Below are 18,721 nucleotides of genomic sequence, written 5' to 3'. Positions count from 1 at the left end.
ACAGAAAATGTATCTCTACAAAAGTAAAATAATAATCTCAAATATTCTGTTAGGCAGTGGCTTGTATTACAGAGAGTTTACTTATAATGCACCCTTTTTAATTTAGACTGAATAGTGGGAATTGTATAACCTAGGTTATAAAGTAAAGAGGTTAACACATCTTATCAGTGAAGCCGTTGTACTTGTGTAAAAATCACACGCATATGCACAAATATAGTTTTGTAAATGAATAACAATCAGTTGGAGCGCAGTTCCACCCCTATATGCTCACTATGCAAATATCCAGAGCCATTAAAGTAACTGCTCCGTTTCCTATAATCAAAATAATTAGAACCATGATGCGAGTGAATAGGGAAGGAGAGCAGAAAGGACGTGGGTACTGAAACCCAAAGTGGTAGTACAGTTCACTTTGAGAAAAGGGACACAGAGTATTCAAAGTGATTTTACTGTTTTTGTGCCCCATCTAACTACTAAATGACCTTTTAACTTTTACCACAAGAGCCATGTGAGTGTACTTTAGCTTTGAAATGGTGGGAACGTCTTAGGGTGATTTTTGTGGTCTTAAGGTGACTGTAGAGATAACTGCTGTCCAGCTACCACCGCATCTAGCATGCGGACATGAGAGGTATCTCCAGGAACAAAGACCTTTTGTAAGCTAAACAATGTTGGATATTCATGTCATATGACGTCTATAACATATTTTTTGTCACCCTCTATATTTAATGGCCTTTTCAGTAGGTTTCACCTACGCAACTCCATAATCTTTCACCCTCTGTGGTGCCTTTTTTATTCGCAGGGTTTTTTTTTTTTTTGTAGAGCCTAATTCTTTGTGCAGTCAAGCCTTTGCAGGCTCAGTCTGAGTCACACTTTGACCACACGTTTGCTTTACTTTGCGAAGTCTTTTCCTCCTTAGGCAAGAATGCAGGCATTTTCTATGGTGGAGCAGAACAGTGCAGTCCCTCACACCCTGGCCTTTTTTAACCGCTGCTTGCACATTAGTTTTGTCTGTGTGGGAAGGAAGTGGAGTTATCTCAGTGCAGCTCGTTTGTGTTTCTAAATGTGTCTTTTCGGTCTGTTTGCTTCTATAGCATAATCCACAAGATGCTGTTTTATGTTCAGAACCTCATTTGAAGAGAAAATGAAAAGCATTCTGACCGATTAAGGCCTTTTTGTTATGCAGCAAACACATGTGTTGAGTAAAGCTGTATGTTTGGATCATTTATTCATTCAATTTATACATAAATTATATTCATGCACATGTAATCAACATTCAATTTGATACTGAATTGTGTCAAAATGACAAACATATAGGAATGCATAATAGATATGCATGTATGCACAGTCTTGTCTGCCATCTGCACATTTCTATGCACCTCCATTGTCTGTCAGCAGCTTGCATTGGTGAAATATTTGCATTGTAAATAGGAGCTTGTATGTTTCAAAAGGTTTGTATTTCCATTGCTGGTTCTCTTTTATTTTTAATAGTTGGTACATGAAAGCTTGTTTTGTGGCTTTTTTCCCCCTGGCTCTTTGCTCCACCCTTATTATTTTGTTTCCAGAGAATTTCAGGTTCATTATGTTGGCCCTCTTTTCATTCCTACAGGATAACAAAGGTTTTCAGAGTTTCACTGGAACATCGTGTTCAAGATCCCGAGCTTTTTTATTAATTAAATATGAAAATGATAAAAATGCAGAGCTTCACTAATAATAAAAAGTCAGATTTGCTTTTGAAATACCAACTCATTTAATCTTTTTCCTAATGTTTCTTTAAATATCCTCTATCAGATAAAAAATGTGGGTCAATGCAACCCACAGAGCTGTGCTTACTATTAATTTTTTTTAGTTAGATCTTTTGGAGCTTTTAACATCAGAACTTGCTTTCTTGCTGTAAAAAACCAAACCGGTTCTTTGCTGCGTTTTTAAAGAACCAGTTACCACCAGCTTTGGATTAGAACTCGGACTGTTTCGGTGAAAGATCTTGTATCTCAGCGTATTTAATACACATTCATAGGCCACTTTAATAGGTACACCTGTTCAATACCTTGGTAGTGTTGGACAGACTTAATTAAAGATTAACAGTCTTGCAGATATAGCCTTTCTTAGATTTATTCTGAGTGACATAACAGACTCTAGAAAAAAATAAATATCTAGTCAAATCACTTACATCTTGTAGGTGAGTCAGCTGTACTGTATCACTATCTTAAAACATTCAAGCTGAGAGACGCACAAATAAAGGCTTAGCAATTCATCAGCAGCACTGCAAATAATAACACGCTGATTTAAAGCCTGCGGTAAGATCTGGGTCACATGAAGCTTCGCATACTGAGAAAATAATAACAGCTGTGAAATAATGAACATCTTAAAGTGCAGTTGAGGGAATGAATATGTTCAGTAAAGGGTTGTGTCCTCTGATCTTTTTTGTTTGGAAAAGCTGAAAGTTTCCAGTGGTTGGTTTTGACACTTCTGTCTTTCTCTCTTGTACAAACACTGCCTGGCTCTCTCAAGAGGTGTTTTACACAGCAACAGGATGAGTGGAAAAAGAAAAAAAAAACATCTAGTTGCTCATCATGCAGCATGTAGGGAATTCCCTTTGAGTCCTGCTCATCTGAGAGCAGCGGTTAATCTGAGTAAAGTGTGAACACCGTTCTGCAGCTGTTTGCTGATCATGAGTCAACATTGTACATCATTTCTACAGGGAAGGGATATGTCTCTTGCCATAACATGCAAATAGATGGTGCTTTACCCTTTTTCTGTTGGGCTGTGTATTTTAGCAAGTCCTGGTAATATCAGATAAAGGAGTGAAGAGATACGAAAAGCTTGAGTTGCTTAGAATGAAACCACATTGCATCTCAGTTTACATAGAGCTCTTTGAATCTCTTCAAATCTTTGTACATTATCAGTCATTGCGGTCTGATTTTGTTCTTTTTTTTTTTTTCTTTTTGTGCATTTAAACTGTGATCACATTCTCGCCCTTGAGGCTAATAAAACTCCTGCAGCGTCACTGGGTGGAGAAAAACAGGAGCAGCTGCTCACCTCTATCCCTGCAGCCCCAGCGTTAGAGCAGAGAGCTTTGTCTTGTGTTGGCATTTAATATCCACCTACAAGGCTTGGCTGAACATAAAGGATATAGTTATCCAGTCATGTTCATGTTCAGGCTGTGGCTGTATTGGTGGCTTTATTATAAAAATACGATCCTTCTTGTTACTCTTTAACTGATTCACTAGTTTGGTATGAAAATTTCCACATCAGTTTTTACGGTTAGCTGTCATAAACAATCTGCTCACTCTACTAGGAATATTTCTTTAAAACTTTAGTGTTTTGTGGAACATGTCTGTGCCTTATTTAGGCTGCGAGAGAGTGAGTCAGCCTTTCAGCAGATAACAGGAAGGTACAGTGTTTTTTTTTGTTTTTGTTTTGGAGAAGTAGGAAAGATGATGCAGGACCTAAGTTGGATCACCTTGTTTACTCAACTCCAACTGAGAACAATAGAGTAACAGAAAGCACCAAAAACACACATCTCTGTAAATTCTAACATCCCGTAATCTGGGTGTGAGTGGAGCCCCCCTAGTGGTCGTTAGATTTAAAAATGATTGCAGCTTTCTGGAAATGTTAAGGGATGGTCTACAAACTCCAGGGAATACATACAGGGGTTGGACAATGAAACTGAAACACCTGGTTTTAGACCACAATAATTTATTAGTATGGTGTAGGGCCTCCTTTTGCGGCCAATTCGTCTTGGGAATGACATATACAAGTCCTGCAGAGCGGTCAGAGGGATTTTAAGTCATTCTTCTTGCAGGATAGTTGCCAGGTCTCTACGTGATTCTTGTGGAGGAAAACGTTTCCTGACTCGCTCCTCCAAAACACCCCAAAGTGGCTCAATAATATTTAGATCTGGTGACTGTGCAGGTCATGGGAGATGTTCAACTTCACTTTCATGTTCATCAAACCAATCTTTCACCAGTCTTGCTGTGTTTATTGGGGCATTGTCATCCTGATACACGGCACCGCCTTCAGGATACAATGTTTGGACCATTGGATGCACATGGTCCTCAAGAATGGTTCGGTTGTCCTTGGCAGTGACACGTCCATCTAGCACAAGTATTGGGCCAAGGGAATGCCATGATATGGCAGCCCAAACCATCACTAATCCACCCCCATGCTTCACTCTGGGCATGCAACAATCTGGGTGGTACGCTTCTTTGGGGCTTCTCCACACCGTAACTCTCCCGGATGTGGGGAAAACAGTAAAGGTGGACTCATCAGAGAACAATACATGTTTCACATTGTCCACAGCCCAAGATTTGCGCTCCTTGCACCATTGAAACCGACGTTTGGCATTGGCATGAGTGACCAAAGGTTTGGCTATAGCAGCCCGGCCGTGTATATTGACCCTGTGGAGCTCCCGACGGACAGTTCTGGTGGAAACAGGAGAGTTGAGGTGAACATTTAATTCTGCTGTGATTTGGGCAGCCGTGGTTTTATGTTTTTTGGATACAATCTGGGTTAGCACCCGAACATCCCTTTCAGACAGCTTCCTCTTGCGTCCACAGTTAATCCTGTTGGATGTGGTTCGTCCTTCTTGGTGGTATGCTGACATTACCCTGGATACCGTGGCTCTTGATACATCACAAAGACTTGCTGTCTTGGTCACAGATGCGCCAGCAAGACATGCACCAACAATTTGTCCTCTTTTGAACTCTGGTATGTCACCCATAATGTTGTGTGCATTTCAATATTTTGAGCAAAACTGTGCTCTTACCCTACTAATTGAACCCTCACACTCTGCTCTTACTGGTGCAATGTGCAATCAATAAAGACTGGCTACCAGGCTGGTCCAATTTAGCCATGAAACCTCTCACACTAAAATGACAGGTGTTTCAGTTTCATTGTCCAACCCCTGTAGAAAGACTGCTGTTTTTGTAAAAGTAGCTGTGCTAAGTAAATGAAAGAGGACATGAAGGGAGTGAGTGTGAGAGAGGAATATGTAGAACATAGGGTTAGATGGAGACAAATTGCACGCTGTGGCCACCCCTGAAAAGGAAAAGCCGAAAGAAAACAAAGACTTGGAATCGGCCAAAATTGGAACTGAAAATTGAAAACTGGTGAGAAAATTGTCAGACATAGAAAAGTAAAAATGAAATAATTAAAAGATTAAACTATTCAAATTTTTGCCCTATGACTGGGAAATTACCTCAATCTCAACTCTATTGAGAGCCTGCAATCTGTTGTCTTGGAAAATAAAGTTGATAAACAGAAGTTAACAAATTGTGGTCAGCTCTAAGTTCTAAAAGCAAAAAATCCACCAGTCAGAAATTTGTATTTACTCTATTTATTTAGTCAGAAATGTATTTATGAAATGTATTCATTTATGTATTTATTTGCCCCAAAATTCCGTGTCATGAACATATTGATAAGCTTCTGTTTTTTTATCTGTGTCTTTAACCATTTTGAATGTGCTTTTAGATGCTGTGCCAATATATGAAGCAAAATCCCCTTCATGTGATGTGCTTTAACCTGAGTACATGTAATTCAGACACAAATGACCTCTTTAGAGTTCATTCCTTGCAGATTACCACTTTAAAGTTGGTGCAGATAACACCATGGTAATTCCAGTCTGATGGGAGCCATCTTTGTTGCTTAATCTGACATACTTAAGTTATTTTAGTATTCGTCAGTTCTAATGGAATTTGAAGTACAATTTCTAGACTTTTCTGGGTTTTGGTCATGGTAAATCTCACCAATCTTAAGCTGTTTTTCAGTTCAGCATCAAATTACTATGTAATACACTCTTAGTTAGCTACAGTGCCTTGCAAAATGTAACTTTTCCTTATTTTGTCACATTAAAACCACAACTTGCAATGTAATTGTTTTGGCAACACAGGTTAGGGCATGATTGCGAAAAGAAAAGAAAACGATACATGGTGTTTTTTTAAAATAAAAATCTGAAAATTGTGGGATGCATTTGTATTCATGTTGTCCTGTAAAAAGATTCTCCCACCTGTCCTTTGGATCTTCACAGCTCCTCCAAAGTTCTCCTTGTCAGTTTAGGTGGACAGTCATGTTGGTAGGTTTGCTCTTGCGCCTTCCTGTTTTCATCCTCAGATAATTGATTGAACATTGCTCTGTGAGATGTTTAGCGCTTTGCATATTGTTTTATAACCTAACCTTGTCTGTTGTGTTCCTTGGTTTTTATGATGCTGTTTGTTCACTGTTGTTTTCTAAGAAACCTCTAAGGCCGTCTCAGAACAGCTGGATTTAAACTGAGATTAAAGTACACGCAAGTGGACTTACTAAATAGGTGACCTCTAAAGGCAAATGGTTACACTAGATTTTATTTAGGGATAACAGAAGGAAAGGAAGCTGAATACATATGCATGCCTCTCTTTTCAAATTTCTATTTGCAAAAATAGTAAAAACATATATTTTCTTAAATAGTTGCACAGGATTCTATTTAGGGCAAGAAGAGTAAAATGGCCTATTTATATTTGTAAAACATTTTGAAGATCCTGTATCATGGTCTTTCCACATCAGGGTTATGAACCATTTTGTGTTTTTTTTCATCACATGAAATTCTAATAAAATGGACTGAACGTAGTGATTGACAAAGTCTGTAACAGTTGAAGGGATGTTTATACTTTTGGAAAGCATGACATTAGCCTGAGCTCCAATAAGCATTGATGCAGACACATCATATTTTACATGGGAAAAGGGTTTCGGAAACACCAATAGGTAGGTATTTTCGGATAAATTATCAGGGCCGAAACAACAGTTTTTATTTTTGTTTTTTTTAGGGAGAGTGAATTGTTGTGTTACCACCTTAGGTTCCGTTTAGGCTGCGTGAAAACTAGCCATTTTTATCCAGATCTGTTTTTTGTCACCATGTTCCCAACATAACAACATATTAAGTAGGTCATTGTTGGCTCAGGTTGAACATTTTATCTCAGTCCCCTATGCCTGCTACATATCTACTTCATCTGCACTCACTCAGACAAAACACCTACTCAGCAATAAAGGCGGAGAGGTTAAGATACAAGCATAAATCGAAACTGGACTTGCATTATGTGTCAGATTTGCTTCTCTTGGTCTTGTGTGTGCGTTTCTTGTTCATGTTCCTGTGTGTTGAGTAGTAACTTTTGGGAAAGTTGTCATTCTTTCACCCTGTGGGCAACTGCCTTGACAATGTATGCAAAGGAAACAATGGTGGAGTTATTTTAATATAATGAGGTTTAACAGTCTCATTTCCTTTATTTTCTGTGCCATATCTATTCTGCATTTATCTTGCATCCACAGCTGACTTTCACAAATGCGTGTACTTTTTATGAGTCATTTGGGCCCACTTTCCTTTCATCAAGGCCTTGAGTTAATCAAAATACACATTCAAAGAGCCTCTATTAAAAACATGCCTTATTTTATTCCTCCATTGAAAGATATGAAGTAAGGGTCTAAATTTTAATTAAGTAAATAAAAATTGATTTAAAATGATGTAATACAAGTAAAATCATTAAATTCCTTTAGTTATCTGTCCTAGTCATGGCACGATCTATGTTGGGCCCTATTCCCTCAGGTTTAAACCTTCAGTCTTTAAATCCAAGATTCCAAATGTTTCATAATCATGAGGCAAAAAGTGTTTCAAACAGAGAGCCTGTTTTTTAGTTTGTGAAGAAACCCATCCTCTTCATTCCTTTACTTTAACAAAGCTTACCCATGCTTTCTGCATGATCTTTGCAGCTAAAGTGTACCGGAGTCAAATTCCTTGTTTGTATTACGAACTTGGCAATAAAGCTGATTCTGATTCTGAAAGGACCAACTATTATTTTTTTTTGTCTCCAATAAACAGCCACACACCCTATCAATATTTTTATAGTAGTAAAGAAATCCCCTTTTTATTGAAGAAAAAAGTCCTCTGTCCTATGTAAATGAATAGTAAAGAGCGGATCCAGATAACACTTCCTCCATTTAGTGTAATCACATCTTACATGTTTTGTAAGAGAGGCGTATCAAAATTATGCATTTCATTTATGGTCTTTTCTCCACAAATTAAACTTTGTGGTGATTTAATAATACATTTTTTCAGAGAAAAACTTTGCTCTGTCAATGTGTTAGCAGCTGTGTTGGACAAAATCCCTGACTGCTGCTGCTGTCTACCTCCTACTTCATGGCTGACCTCATCGCTGCACAAAGGCTGTGCAGTGTCAGTCACTTGTGGAGGCCAAACGAATCTGTTTATGCATATTGATATTACACTGACCTGAAGGACATGGAGCGAGCCACAGATTACCTCACTGGTAACACTAGATGGGTTGTGCTGAATTTTGCATGGTCACATTAATCTGGTTGCTCCTCCATTATTCATGGCAGAGATTGGAAAGCAGCAAAATGAATGCATGCAGACATGCATGCATGCATGCATGGATATCTCGAGGACAAGAGCAAGGGGACATTTGAAAGATTTAATAGCGCAACTGGTAAAAGAGACAATGCGGTTGGATACACTGCTTGAAACCTAAGAGCCATGAGACTGACTTGCTTGTGAGTTCATGCTTCTCTGCAGTGTGTGAACTCTATCAGTCCTCGGGCAGAAAAGGGTGCGGTGGTAATTCTGCACAGGAGACCGAACACCCCGACCATTAGTGCAGCAGCTCACATAACCCAAGCACAGGCAGCTGACAGACATGCGTAAACACATGGCACTGCATTCTCCCGTATTCAATGTGGCTTCAGTATTCAACACCTCTGCCCCTGCCACCATCACCCACGACCTCCAGGCCTCTTCTTTCTAGCGCTACACTTGGATGGCTCACAAATATTTGCCATGGTTCTCTACTGGCTCTCAGGAGGCAGGATTAATGGCGGTGTGTGCTGCACGCCTGTAGCCAGACAAAGGGTCCCCATCTGGAGCTCCAACCGTGACTGACGGACAGAACAGAGGCAGCACACACAGTCTGGTCTAGGCTGGTCTGAGAAGGAGTAGGTGTGGGGGGGATCTACAGACTCCTGTTCGTAAATGAACAGGACTCCTGTGGATGAATGAAAGGGGTGTCCATTTCTTTTGATGTGACTGGGAGGAAAAGGGTCTTGCATGCCAGTCCTGGGCCTTACCAAATGGATTGCATTTCCTCCACCAGCTGATTAAACAGCTATATCTGCATCCATCAGTGGACCTTGATCCAAAGAAAGGCATTAGTCAGTGTGGGAGATATGAGGTGTTGGTCCACGTTTCTTGAAGCTTTCCCACAATTTAGGAACCAAAGCAGAAACGAGATTATGATTGTAACCTCAACCTGTCTAAGGCCTTTTTAGTCCAATTTTCACATAAAGTTGATACACAGATCAGGCACAACTTTATGACTACTGACAGCTAGGCTCTGGGTTAATTAGCCCCTCCACCTAAACACGTCATACTTCCATTTCGACCCTGTAAGCAAATCTTTTCGCACCCATGTGCTTAAATCATGTTTAATCTGTTAAATTTTCATTGTAGTTCAGTATTTTCTTGTATTTCTTCCAAATACAGCACTATAAAATCTTTGCAATTCTGTTTGTATTCCTTTATAGCCAACAAGATGTTAAACTCTTTGTTCGGCTATATACCGTAACACAGAACAATTATAGATAGTAGTTTCTTTCATAGCAGTATCGTTTTTTGATCATTAAAAAAATAGGAAAAAACCTAGTTCATTTCATTTATATACTATCAATTCAAAGGGATCTAAGGGAAAGGGGAATATTTTCTTAAGGAACATTTTGTTCATAATATCAACCCATTCTCCTTTAGTGGGTGGTTCTACTTTTAACCCTTTTCGTGTTATGATATTCTTCCTTAATGACAACAACAGCTTAGGATTTTCATAGTATAGTTAGTTAGTTAGCTAGTTAGTAAAAAAAAATTATAATTCAAATGTACAACATAGTGAAGAGTTGTCTAAATGACCTGCACCCAACAAGTGAATACTGGTTATCGCTCACCAGCCAGTTTATTAGATAAAATTGCGCTACTCTTGTTATTTGGTTGAGATTTGGTGACTCTAGAGGAGTTGGAGATGATTTTAACTGATAGGGCTGCTGGAAGAAGCCAAATGCAGGTGTGTCGGAGACCAAATGATTTGTAAAATGTGTTATTTATGGTTTAAATGTTTTCCATTTTTGTCTGTGTCTCCCAGTTGGTCTGTTTTGGTCAGATACAGAAATGGTTAAGGTTGGAACACACAACTGCAGCTGGTGAGAAAGATGAAAAACATGCATTACTTTTGGGAAGCAGCTGCACAGATGCCTTTTAATTGCACAAATAAACAACTCAGCAAAATTAATTGGAAATAAAAATTATTTTTACTGCACTCCAGTTCATTCTTAGAGAATATTAACCTGTTACTACTGGGACATATTTTCACAGAAGGTTATTTGGATGGTCTGTATCTTAACTCTGCCTTGTGTGGGTAATTTTTTAAGCCAGCTTATCCAGTTTTTAACTTCCAGTTAGTGTTTGTTATTGTTCTGAAAGCATCAGAGCTAAATTCCATGTCAACAGATTCTCATTTAGCAGCTGCTCGTGTTTCTTATAGCTTCACTTGTCGTCCTGCAGGCCAAGTGACGAGAGACACCCAACTGTGATCGCCGATGCAACTGTGGACAACCTGGCCCAGGCTGTGGAAGCGATCCTCAGTCAGAGAACCCTGAGAACCCTCCAGTTGCAGTGTTGAGGTAGTTTAACAAAAATGCAAAAAGAATTAACAGAACTATGGTGTCTAGCCATTATAAACTGAGCTGTTAAACATGGGAATGGATCAACCATCTGTTTGCCCTACATAGTGTTAAACTAACTCCAGTCAAATTTATCCTTGGTGGTTTTAAATGCTTTCGAATTGCACTGTGCATTTGTCAGTACATGTTTGGCATAGATGGGATACCTCAAGCTTGACATGAAACAAGCCTGTAACCAGCTGCTGATTGACAGTTAGATGGGGAAAGTCGAAGCGGTGTGTGTTCAGAGTCGTTAGAAACTTACTAGGCAGCTGAAAATGACTGTGAGCAGGTTGTTTTAATTGTAGTAACACAAACTGTGCATATGAAATGGACAATATCACACATATTTGATTGGAAAATAAAGATATTTCATCCACCTGAAGTTTCCACCTGGAGTCATTGTCACAGAAGCCCCAAAGGTGTCAAAAGATTGGAGAGAGGTTTCGATTTTGTCTCTTTGGTCTTCGAACCTCAGTTCATATCAGAGCAGCCTTTTGTTTGCACAACAATAAAACTCCAGGAATGAGAAGTGAGTTGATCTCAGAGAAACATAATACTTTACAGTGATGAATTACATTTATGACCACAAACTTTATTGTATTTTATTGTGATGTTATGTGATAGATCAGGGATTAGCAACCTGTGGCTCTTGAGCCTCAAGTGATACTTTAGGCCCTCCACAGTGGCCCTTCATAACTTTGGCCAAAATTGATGAAAAACTAAATAGTGTTCAACTATAAAGGCCTTTCACAGCAACCTTTGTTTTTTCATGCTCTTTGTGCATAGAATTTCCACAACATAACTGCATTAATGATAAAAATAAATCCTATTTTTAGCTTTTTATTTTGGTTATTAGGCTGCAAATTGCAATACCTCCACCCCCTTGATTTTCCATATATATTGAACCTTTTATTCAAGGAGAGATTATCATTGTTTTCTTGTAAAAACTTTTCTTTGTTTTGGAACCTAAAATTGGACATTAAAATTCTTTAAATTAACCATCAAACAAATACATTTTATATTCTAGGTGCTCATGCAACTTCTTCTAAGGGTCATGTGGTTTCTGTGGCCCGACATAAATTTTATGTAGTGGGAGCGAGTGTAAAAATGGCTCTTTGTATTGTAATGGTTGCAGACCCTTGAGATAGACCAATACAAACTTATTTAAAAACTAAAATTCATGAAAATAATAAAATATTTTGTTTTAATCCCCTGACACCCCTAAAAACATCCAGTGCAACCGATTGTCTTCAAAGACACCAATTAGTAAATAAAGGCATCCCGTGTCTAATTTATTCTCAGTAAAAATCTAACTTTTCTATAAAGGCCTCAGTGATTTGAGATCATCAGTGAATAAACAGCATCATGAAGGCCAATGAAGACATCAGACAGCTCATAGATAAAGTAATGGAGGGGTTTAAAGCAGTGTTAAATTATAAAATAATATACCAAGCTTTGAAGATCTCACAGAGCTCTGTTAAATCATTTCAAAATGAAAACAGTATGGCACAACTAAAAGACATGGCCGTCCAGCTAAACTGAGAGGCAGGGCAAAGAGAGCATTAGTCAGTGAGGCAACCTAGAGGCCCAGGTTAACTTTGGAGGAGCTGCAGAGAATCTGTTAACAGGACAGCTATTAGTCATGTCCTCCACAAATCTGACCTTTATGGAGTGGTAAGAATGAAGCCAGGTGTTGATTGGAAGGAACACGGCAAACAAAAAGGTGCTCTGGTCAGATGAGACCAACATGGATCTCTTTTGCCTTCATTCAATCTGTTGTCTGTGGTGGTAAGCTAACAGTAATGCATTAATTAGTAATTCAGTAATCCACTGTGATGCATGGTGGTGACAGTGTCATGCTTTGGAATGCTTTTTGTCAGCATGGACTGGGAAGCGGGTCAGAGTTGATGGAAAGATGGACATATTGCACTCCTGATAGAAAACCTGTGAGTCTGCTAAATACTTGAACCAGGGCAGATGTTCACCTTCCAGCAGGACAATGACCCTAAACATACAACCAAACCCACTGGTTTAGGTGATTAATTTAAAACTGCATTCTTCTCATTCATAATTATGTGCAAAATTGCAGCAAATCAAGCAGACCTGCTACCATTGGAGTGATAAGAATCACAAATCTCAAGCTGCTTATCTTTATTGTTTGACTTGAGTTCCTCCTCTGCTGCCCTCTGATAGTTACGTCAGATGCCGTGTGTACTGTAGGGCTGGTAAAAGGATGAGCGAGTAAAATCGGTGGGTGCCAGCTGGATCACAGAGCCCTTTCTGAATTGGGGCATAAAACAAATGATTCTCAATTGCCTGCCCTCAAGGTCCCAGTGTACATTCTGCGAGGACAAAAACCCGCTGCCAAGTGATTCATTGAAGTCTTTCTGGTTCATTTCACTATTAGCTCACACACATGTTTGAATGTTATTGGACAATTAGAGGTAATAAAAATGCTGCAAAGTGTTATGAAACCATGTCTGAGCTGGCTGTGTTGCTCCTTCTTCAGATTGCTTATTAAATATTAATGCACACAGCAAAGTGCTAGCAGCTGGTACTGCTGGTGCTCTGTTTTGTAACAGCCTACACGTTGTTTGAATGAATGTTTTGTCTGTTATACGTTCCTGCCTGTTGGCTTTGTATATGAAGCAATTAAACATTGATTTCACTGGTTTAGCTTTTTTTTTTCTTCTCCCAGTTTTTTAAACTACAGTTCTCTTGGCAAGTTCAGCATCATTTAGTCTTGCAAATGCATCGTATGACCCCGAGCCAGCTGGTTGTTAACCAAAACTCTGAGGCCTTGCCTGAGGTCATCCACTCATTTTTTTTTTATACCAGTTACAAATTAGTATGAGTTTATCCAGTCAAGATTGCCATGTTGGGTAAAAAATTGTAAATTCCTCCTGGAGTCCAGCACATTGACTCTTTTACTGTCACTGCAGTGTGCAGTACTGTTATGTGATTTGCAGTACATATGTGATTTCATTATAGTGACAGTCAAATGCTTAAGCAACAGGCTGCACTTCAAGGTGATTTGCACAACAGTTTTTCACCTCTACTTTATTTGCTTAGTTTTGGTGCATTGTTTTTACAGCAAGTAACCTCACTGCTATACACCTCTGATCCTTGCTTGCAGGTGGCTCAGTGACAACACAATAAAAGCCTCTATTACAAGTTCAGCTTTAGCCAAAACCTGATGGAGGGCTGACCTGTTTGACCATCAAACTAATTTTAATATTTGACAGTAAAAAGCTGAGTTAATAAAAAAAAGCAGTTCTCAAATTGGGATTTCTCTTTTTATAGGAAAAAAAAGCTATCCAAACCAACCTGAAAACATGAGAAAATAGAATTAACCCCCTTGTTTAATCATGAAATAACTGTGATTAAGCCACACCCAGGCTTGATTATTATCTTTAAATCAAGAAATCACATGAATAGCATCTGTCTGACAAAGAACAGACAAGAACCAAAATCGCTGACATCATAAGTCTGGAAAAGGTTAGAGCTATTTGGATGGAGAAAATATGAACAGTGGTAAAGCTTCCCAGGAGTGGCCAGCCTACCAAAATTACTCCAAAAACGACACACCCAGGAGAACAAAAAAAAACCCAGACCATCTACAGCACTATAGACTTCATTTGCCTTAAGGTCAGAGTTCATGATTTAACAATAAGAAAGAGGCTGGGCAAAAATGGCATCGTTCGGAGAAAACCACAGCTGACCAAAAAGAACACCAGGGCCAAAAAAAAAACCTTGATGATCCCCATGAGATTAAGAACTATATTCTTTAAACTGATGAGACAAAAGTGGAATGTGTGCAACCAGTTAAAGCTGGTGTACATGGTGGTGGTACTGTGATAGTCTGTGGCTACCTTGTTGCTGCAGGACATAGATAAGTTGCAGTCATTGTTGGAGCCATGAGTCCTGCTCTCCAGTAGAACCTTGGAGGAGAATGTCCAACAATCAGGTTGTGACCTTAAGCTCAAGCACACATGGGTTATATAACTGGACAATGATCCAAAGCACACAGGCAAGTCCACTTTTGAATGGTTTAAAAAAAAAAAATGGTGGTTTGGGAGTGGCCTAGTCACATTCTGGGATTAAATCTCGTCGAGATGCTGTAAATACTTAAGTTTAAAAGAAAGAGGACATGTGTGAGGGGGTAAATACTTTTTCATGGCACATACTGGGCTTTTAGATCAAATTCCCTATATTTTGCAAATGTTTTTAAATGGTTCTTTTTTAGTCTGGGCCTTCCTCGATTGAAGCCCTTTTGTTTCATACCCATCTGCCTAACTACTGCATGTCAATTTGTTTTATGTGGTTGCATTTTGCTGAATTCCAAAGACAAATAGGCATTAAGATTCTCAAATCTCATAATTTAGCTTCCTTTATGTTTATTATTTTGTGAAGATTAGAACTTAGAAGCTTAGAACAATTATAAAATAATAAATGTTTTTTGCAGAAATTATGCCCCTAGGATCGTACTGAGCAAACATTGAGCAGAGTGCTCCCAGCAGTCAGCCTGAGCCAACATTCATACTCGATTCTATGTCATCTGTTTGGGTTAAACTCCTCTTTCACGGCACGCACACTGCCGCACTTGTGTCACACCTGCTTTCACCCACCTAAAACTACTGCCAGCTGTGTGCTACCTTGAACTTTTATCTCCTCTCATTTGCCTCTTCCCGTTCGACAGGAAATGGCGGGTCAGCTGACCAAACGAAGCAGAGCACCTGCAGCACTGAGAGCTCTGTTATCCGTGGAAAAACCTGCACTTGTTTTTATAGCAGCCGGTTGTTTGTCCCGCTCCTCCTCCCTTCTGAGTGTGCAATATTTGCCTTTTGCTTGCCATTTTTCATACTTTCCTCCACATTTCATCACTCTCCATTCCTCGCGGGCAACCGTGCCAACAGTTTTGAGTGGTGCGCTAAGATTTTAAAAGCCTGAAAAGTCACAGTTCGAGCCAAAGTCTGAATTTTCCTCCCTTTTCTTTCTCCCTCCCGATCCAATCCCAGTTCCCCCCGGCAGCCTTTACAGGCAATCTGAGAAGCGTCCCAGTTCAGACACAGTGGAGTCTGTATTCTGCCAATGTGGCCCACAGTCGTCACACCCCCCACACTCCCTCCCTCCAGGGACATTGACCCCTCTGCCCACTGAAGACTCGCGTTCTAGACACAAAGCATGTCCCATGATGCCATTCTCGACCTTATTTGTATGTATAAGCCGGGTGTAACGGTGGTCGTATGTCATCGTGCAATGTAAACCGATTGTCTTGGCATTCAGAACATCTGAAAGCTTACAGCTGACCTCAGCTTTGTAACTGGCTCTCTCTCGGGGCTCCTTTTTCTGAGGATTTCCACTTGCTTTGTTGTCAGAGTGAAAGGCAGCCTGTTGAGTGTTCCTACCGTGGTTCCTACAGCCATCGTGGAAATGGGATCTTTATTTTTATGTAGAGAGCTTTTATGGCCTTGGCATGTCCTTTTTGCTACAGTTTAGCAATCAATTCAGTCAACAAATGAAGCTCATAAAAGTCTCCACAGGAACTACAAATTAGGAACTACAGTTCTGTATTATTGTTGCTAGCATCCAATGATCTGTGTCAATATAAATTTGAGATTACTATTGCTTTTACACCAACATCATTCATAGCAGCAGGAATCTTTATTATGGTGGCTAATAGCAAACATGAAATCAGTATTTTCATTGAAAAATATTGAACATACTCCAGTAATTATCTGTCCAAATTGTTTAACACAATGCAGAAATGCAGAAATGGATATGAATGAATCATATAACTTTTAAAGCAATAAGTAAAGCACTTTTAAACAGTCTCTCTTCTAACATCAGGCAGATGTGTCTGTTTTTTGCTCTTTTGTCACATTTACTGTAAATGTTTGACATCAAACTAATTTTAATATCAGACAAAGATAACCTAAAAAATAACTATTCAAACCACCCTTGTTAAAACACAAATTAACTGTTAAATAAACATTTTTTGGGTTCTGTTTCACTAGCCACACCGAGGTCTAATTACTTCCAGGTTCTAGCAGTTCTTTTGGTTTTTAAAGTTAAATGTTCTACTAGAATGAAGAAATCCCTTAAACAGAATCTCTGTTTAAAGGATTTCCGAGAGCACAAGGTAGGCTAAAAGATCTCAAAAAGTAACACATCCTTTCCCAATCCAAACAAAAATCAATAACAGATAAGAAACACTGTCTCCTCTTGACAAAAACCAGGGGTGCTGAGCTCCAGCTCTCAAAGGTCACTGTCTCTGCTTCAACACAACCAAATCAGTACCTCCTCAACATGTCATCGGGTTCTACATCGGGTATTGAAGCCTTCGTGTGATTCCGGTGTGTTAAACCCAGGAAGCATCTGAGACACGCAGAACACAGGCCTTTAAGAACTGTGTCCTCACTGGACTAGAAAAATAAAGAAATGTTTTGGAAGGTGGGCTTATTAAATCAGAAATAAAACCAACACAGCATTTTAGAAAAAGTATAACATACCTACAGTCAAGCATGGTTTTAGTGTGATGGTATGGAAAATGCTTTGCTTCTGTATCTGGACGACTTGCCGCGATTGATGAGACCATCAATTCTGCTGTACTAGAAAATCTTGAAGGATGTCCTTCATTTAGTTAATGAAATTCAAGCGTTCTTGGGTTAGACAGCAGGACAATAATCCAAAGCAAACCCACCTTTGAAAAGATTAAGGTTTTGGAGTTGGCTAATCAAAGTCTAGACAAAAATCTGACTGAGATGCTGTGACATGGCCTGAAATTGGCTGTTTGTGCTGAAAAATCCTTTAATGGGGCTGAATTTAGACTTATGCCAGCAGTTCCATGTTTTGGGGGCAATTCGTTTTTCATACATAGGTTGGTTTAAATAGCTTTTTCTTCATTTGAAAACTGGATTTTGCATTTACCCAGGTTGTCTGTATCTGACATTAAAATTTGTTTAGTGATAATTAATTTGTAAAAGGGAAAACACTTTTTTCATAGCAGTGTATACTCAGTTCTTTCCAAACATATGGTTTTTTTGGTTGTACTAAAAGTTTTAGAGGACATGTGGAACAAATAGTATAATAGCGTTGAACATGAACATCTGTGACAAACAAAGTAGAGGCAAACTGCATGCTATGAATCATTATTAGAGCAGAAACTGTGCATAACTATCCATGACAGTTCAAAAGTAACCAAAACTCAACCGAGTTCTTGTGCTTGTGAGAGCGTGCAGTGCAGGACCTTGGCATGGCCCACCCCTCCTGTTGTACGCCTATCTTCTCCCAGAACACAGCCTCTTTTCACTCCTGTCACTTTGCTGATTAAAGCCTGGGGGCCCTCGGTGTGTCAGTCTGCTGCTCAGCACGTTTAACAAGGGCCATGTTTACCCATTTCCAGGGCCGGTAAGTGGCTTGCACGTACCACAGGCGGCTGACAGAGGGAATGTGACCTTACTGTGCAAGCAGACAGATTCTCGTAGAACAACATAATCATCCCTTACAGGAGTATGCACTGGCCTTGGAGGCCACTTAAATTCCCACAGACGGGGCTTTGTGTGGTATTTGAGCTTGGAGAATAGCATGTCAAGCAATCTTTGAATTACTTAGCCAAACCTTTAATGATGTGACATTATTCCCTCAAAGGTACCTTACGCTTTCAAACAATGTTGAGCATCACCGTTAGTGTGAGCACACTATGAAAGGGTGAGCAATTACAAAACACAGCAAAAAAAAAAAGCGAACAATATAAACTCTTGAGGTCTGCAGAGGCGGGGAGGGGAAGCAGACAAACGGAGCAGCAACAGCCCTGACACATGGCCCACATTCACTGCCGCCTCCCACGTCACCGTGCTCCTTAGAGAAAAAGCCCCTTTTGTTTCCCAGAGCGGGGAGGGAGCGAGGTCTTTGGGGTGAACCGTCGCTCAGCTTCACCAGGCCACCCGCCATCAAAAAAAAAAAAAGTTTCAGAACA

The 18,721-nt window shown here is 39.5% G+C and overlaps 1 protein-coding gene across 1 annotated transcript in view; it reads left to right on the top strand.

Annotated features, from left to right (window-relative positions):
- The window catches only part of LOC124874718 (phospholysine phosphohistidine inorganic pyrophosphate phosphatase), a 34,547-nt gene extending 23,428 nt beyond the window's left edge, over positions 1 to 11,119 (top strand). The window contains exon 7 of the mRNA XM_047376195.1: positions 10,583 to 11,119. Within this exon, the coding sequence (XP_047232151.1) occupies positions 10,583 to 10,700 (118 nt within the window). The 3' untranslated portion in view covers positions 10,701 to 11,119. The remainder of the gene's footprint in view (positions 1 to 10,582) is intronic.
- The last annotated feature ends 7,602 nt before the right edge of the window (positions 11,120 to 18,721 follow it).

The sequence above is a fragment of the Girardinichthys multiradiatus genome, chromosome 10 (assembly GCF_021462225.1).
Source record: "Girardinichthys multiradiatus isolate DD_20200921_A chromosome 10, DD_fGirMul_XY1, whole genome shotgun sequence".
Classification (NCBI taxonomy): Eukaryota; Metazoa; Chordata; class Actinopteri; order Cyprinodontiformes; family Goodeidae; genus Girardinichthys; species Girardinichthys multiradiatus.
Note: the sequence above shows the minus strand (reverse complement) of the source record. Positions and strands in the feature narration are given on the sequence as shown.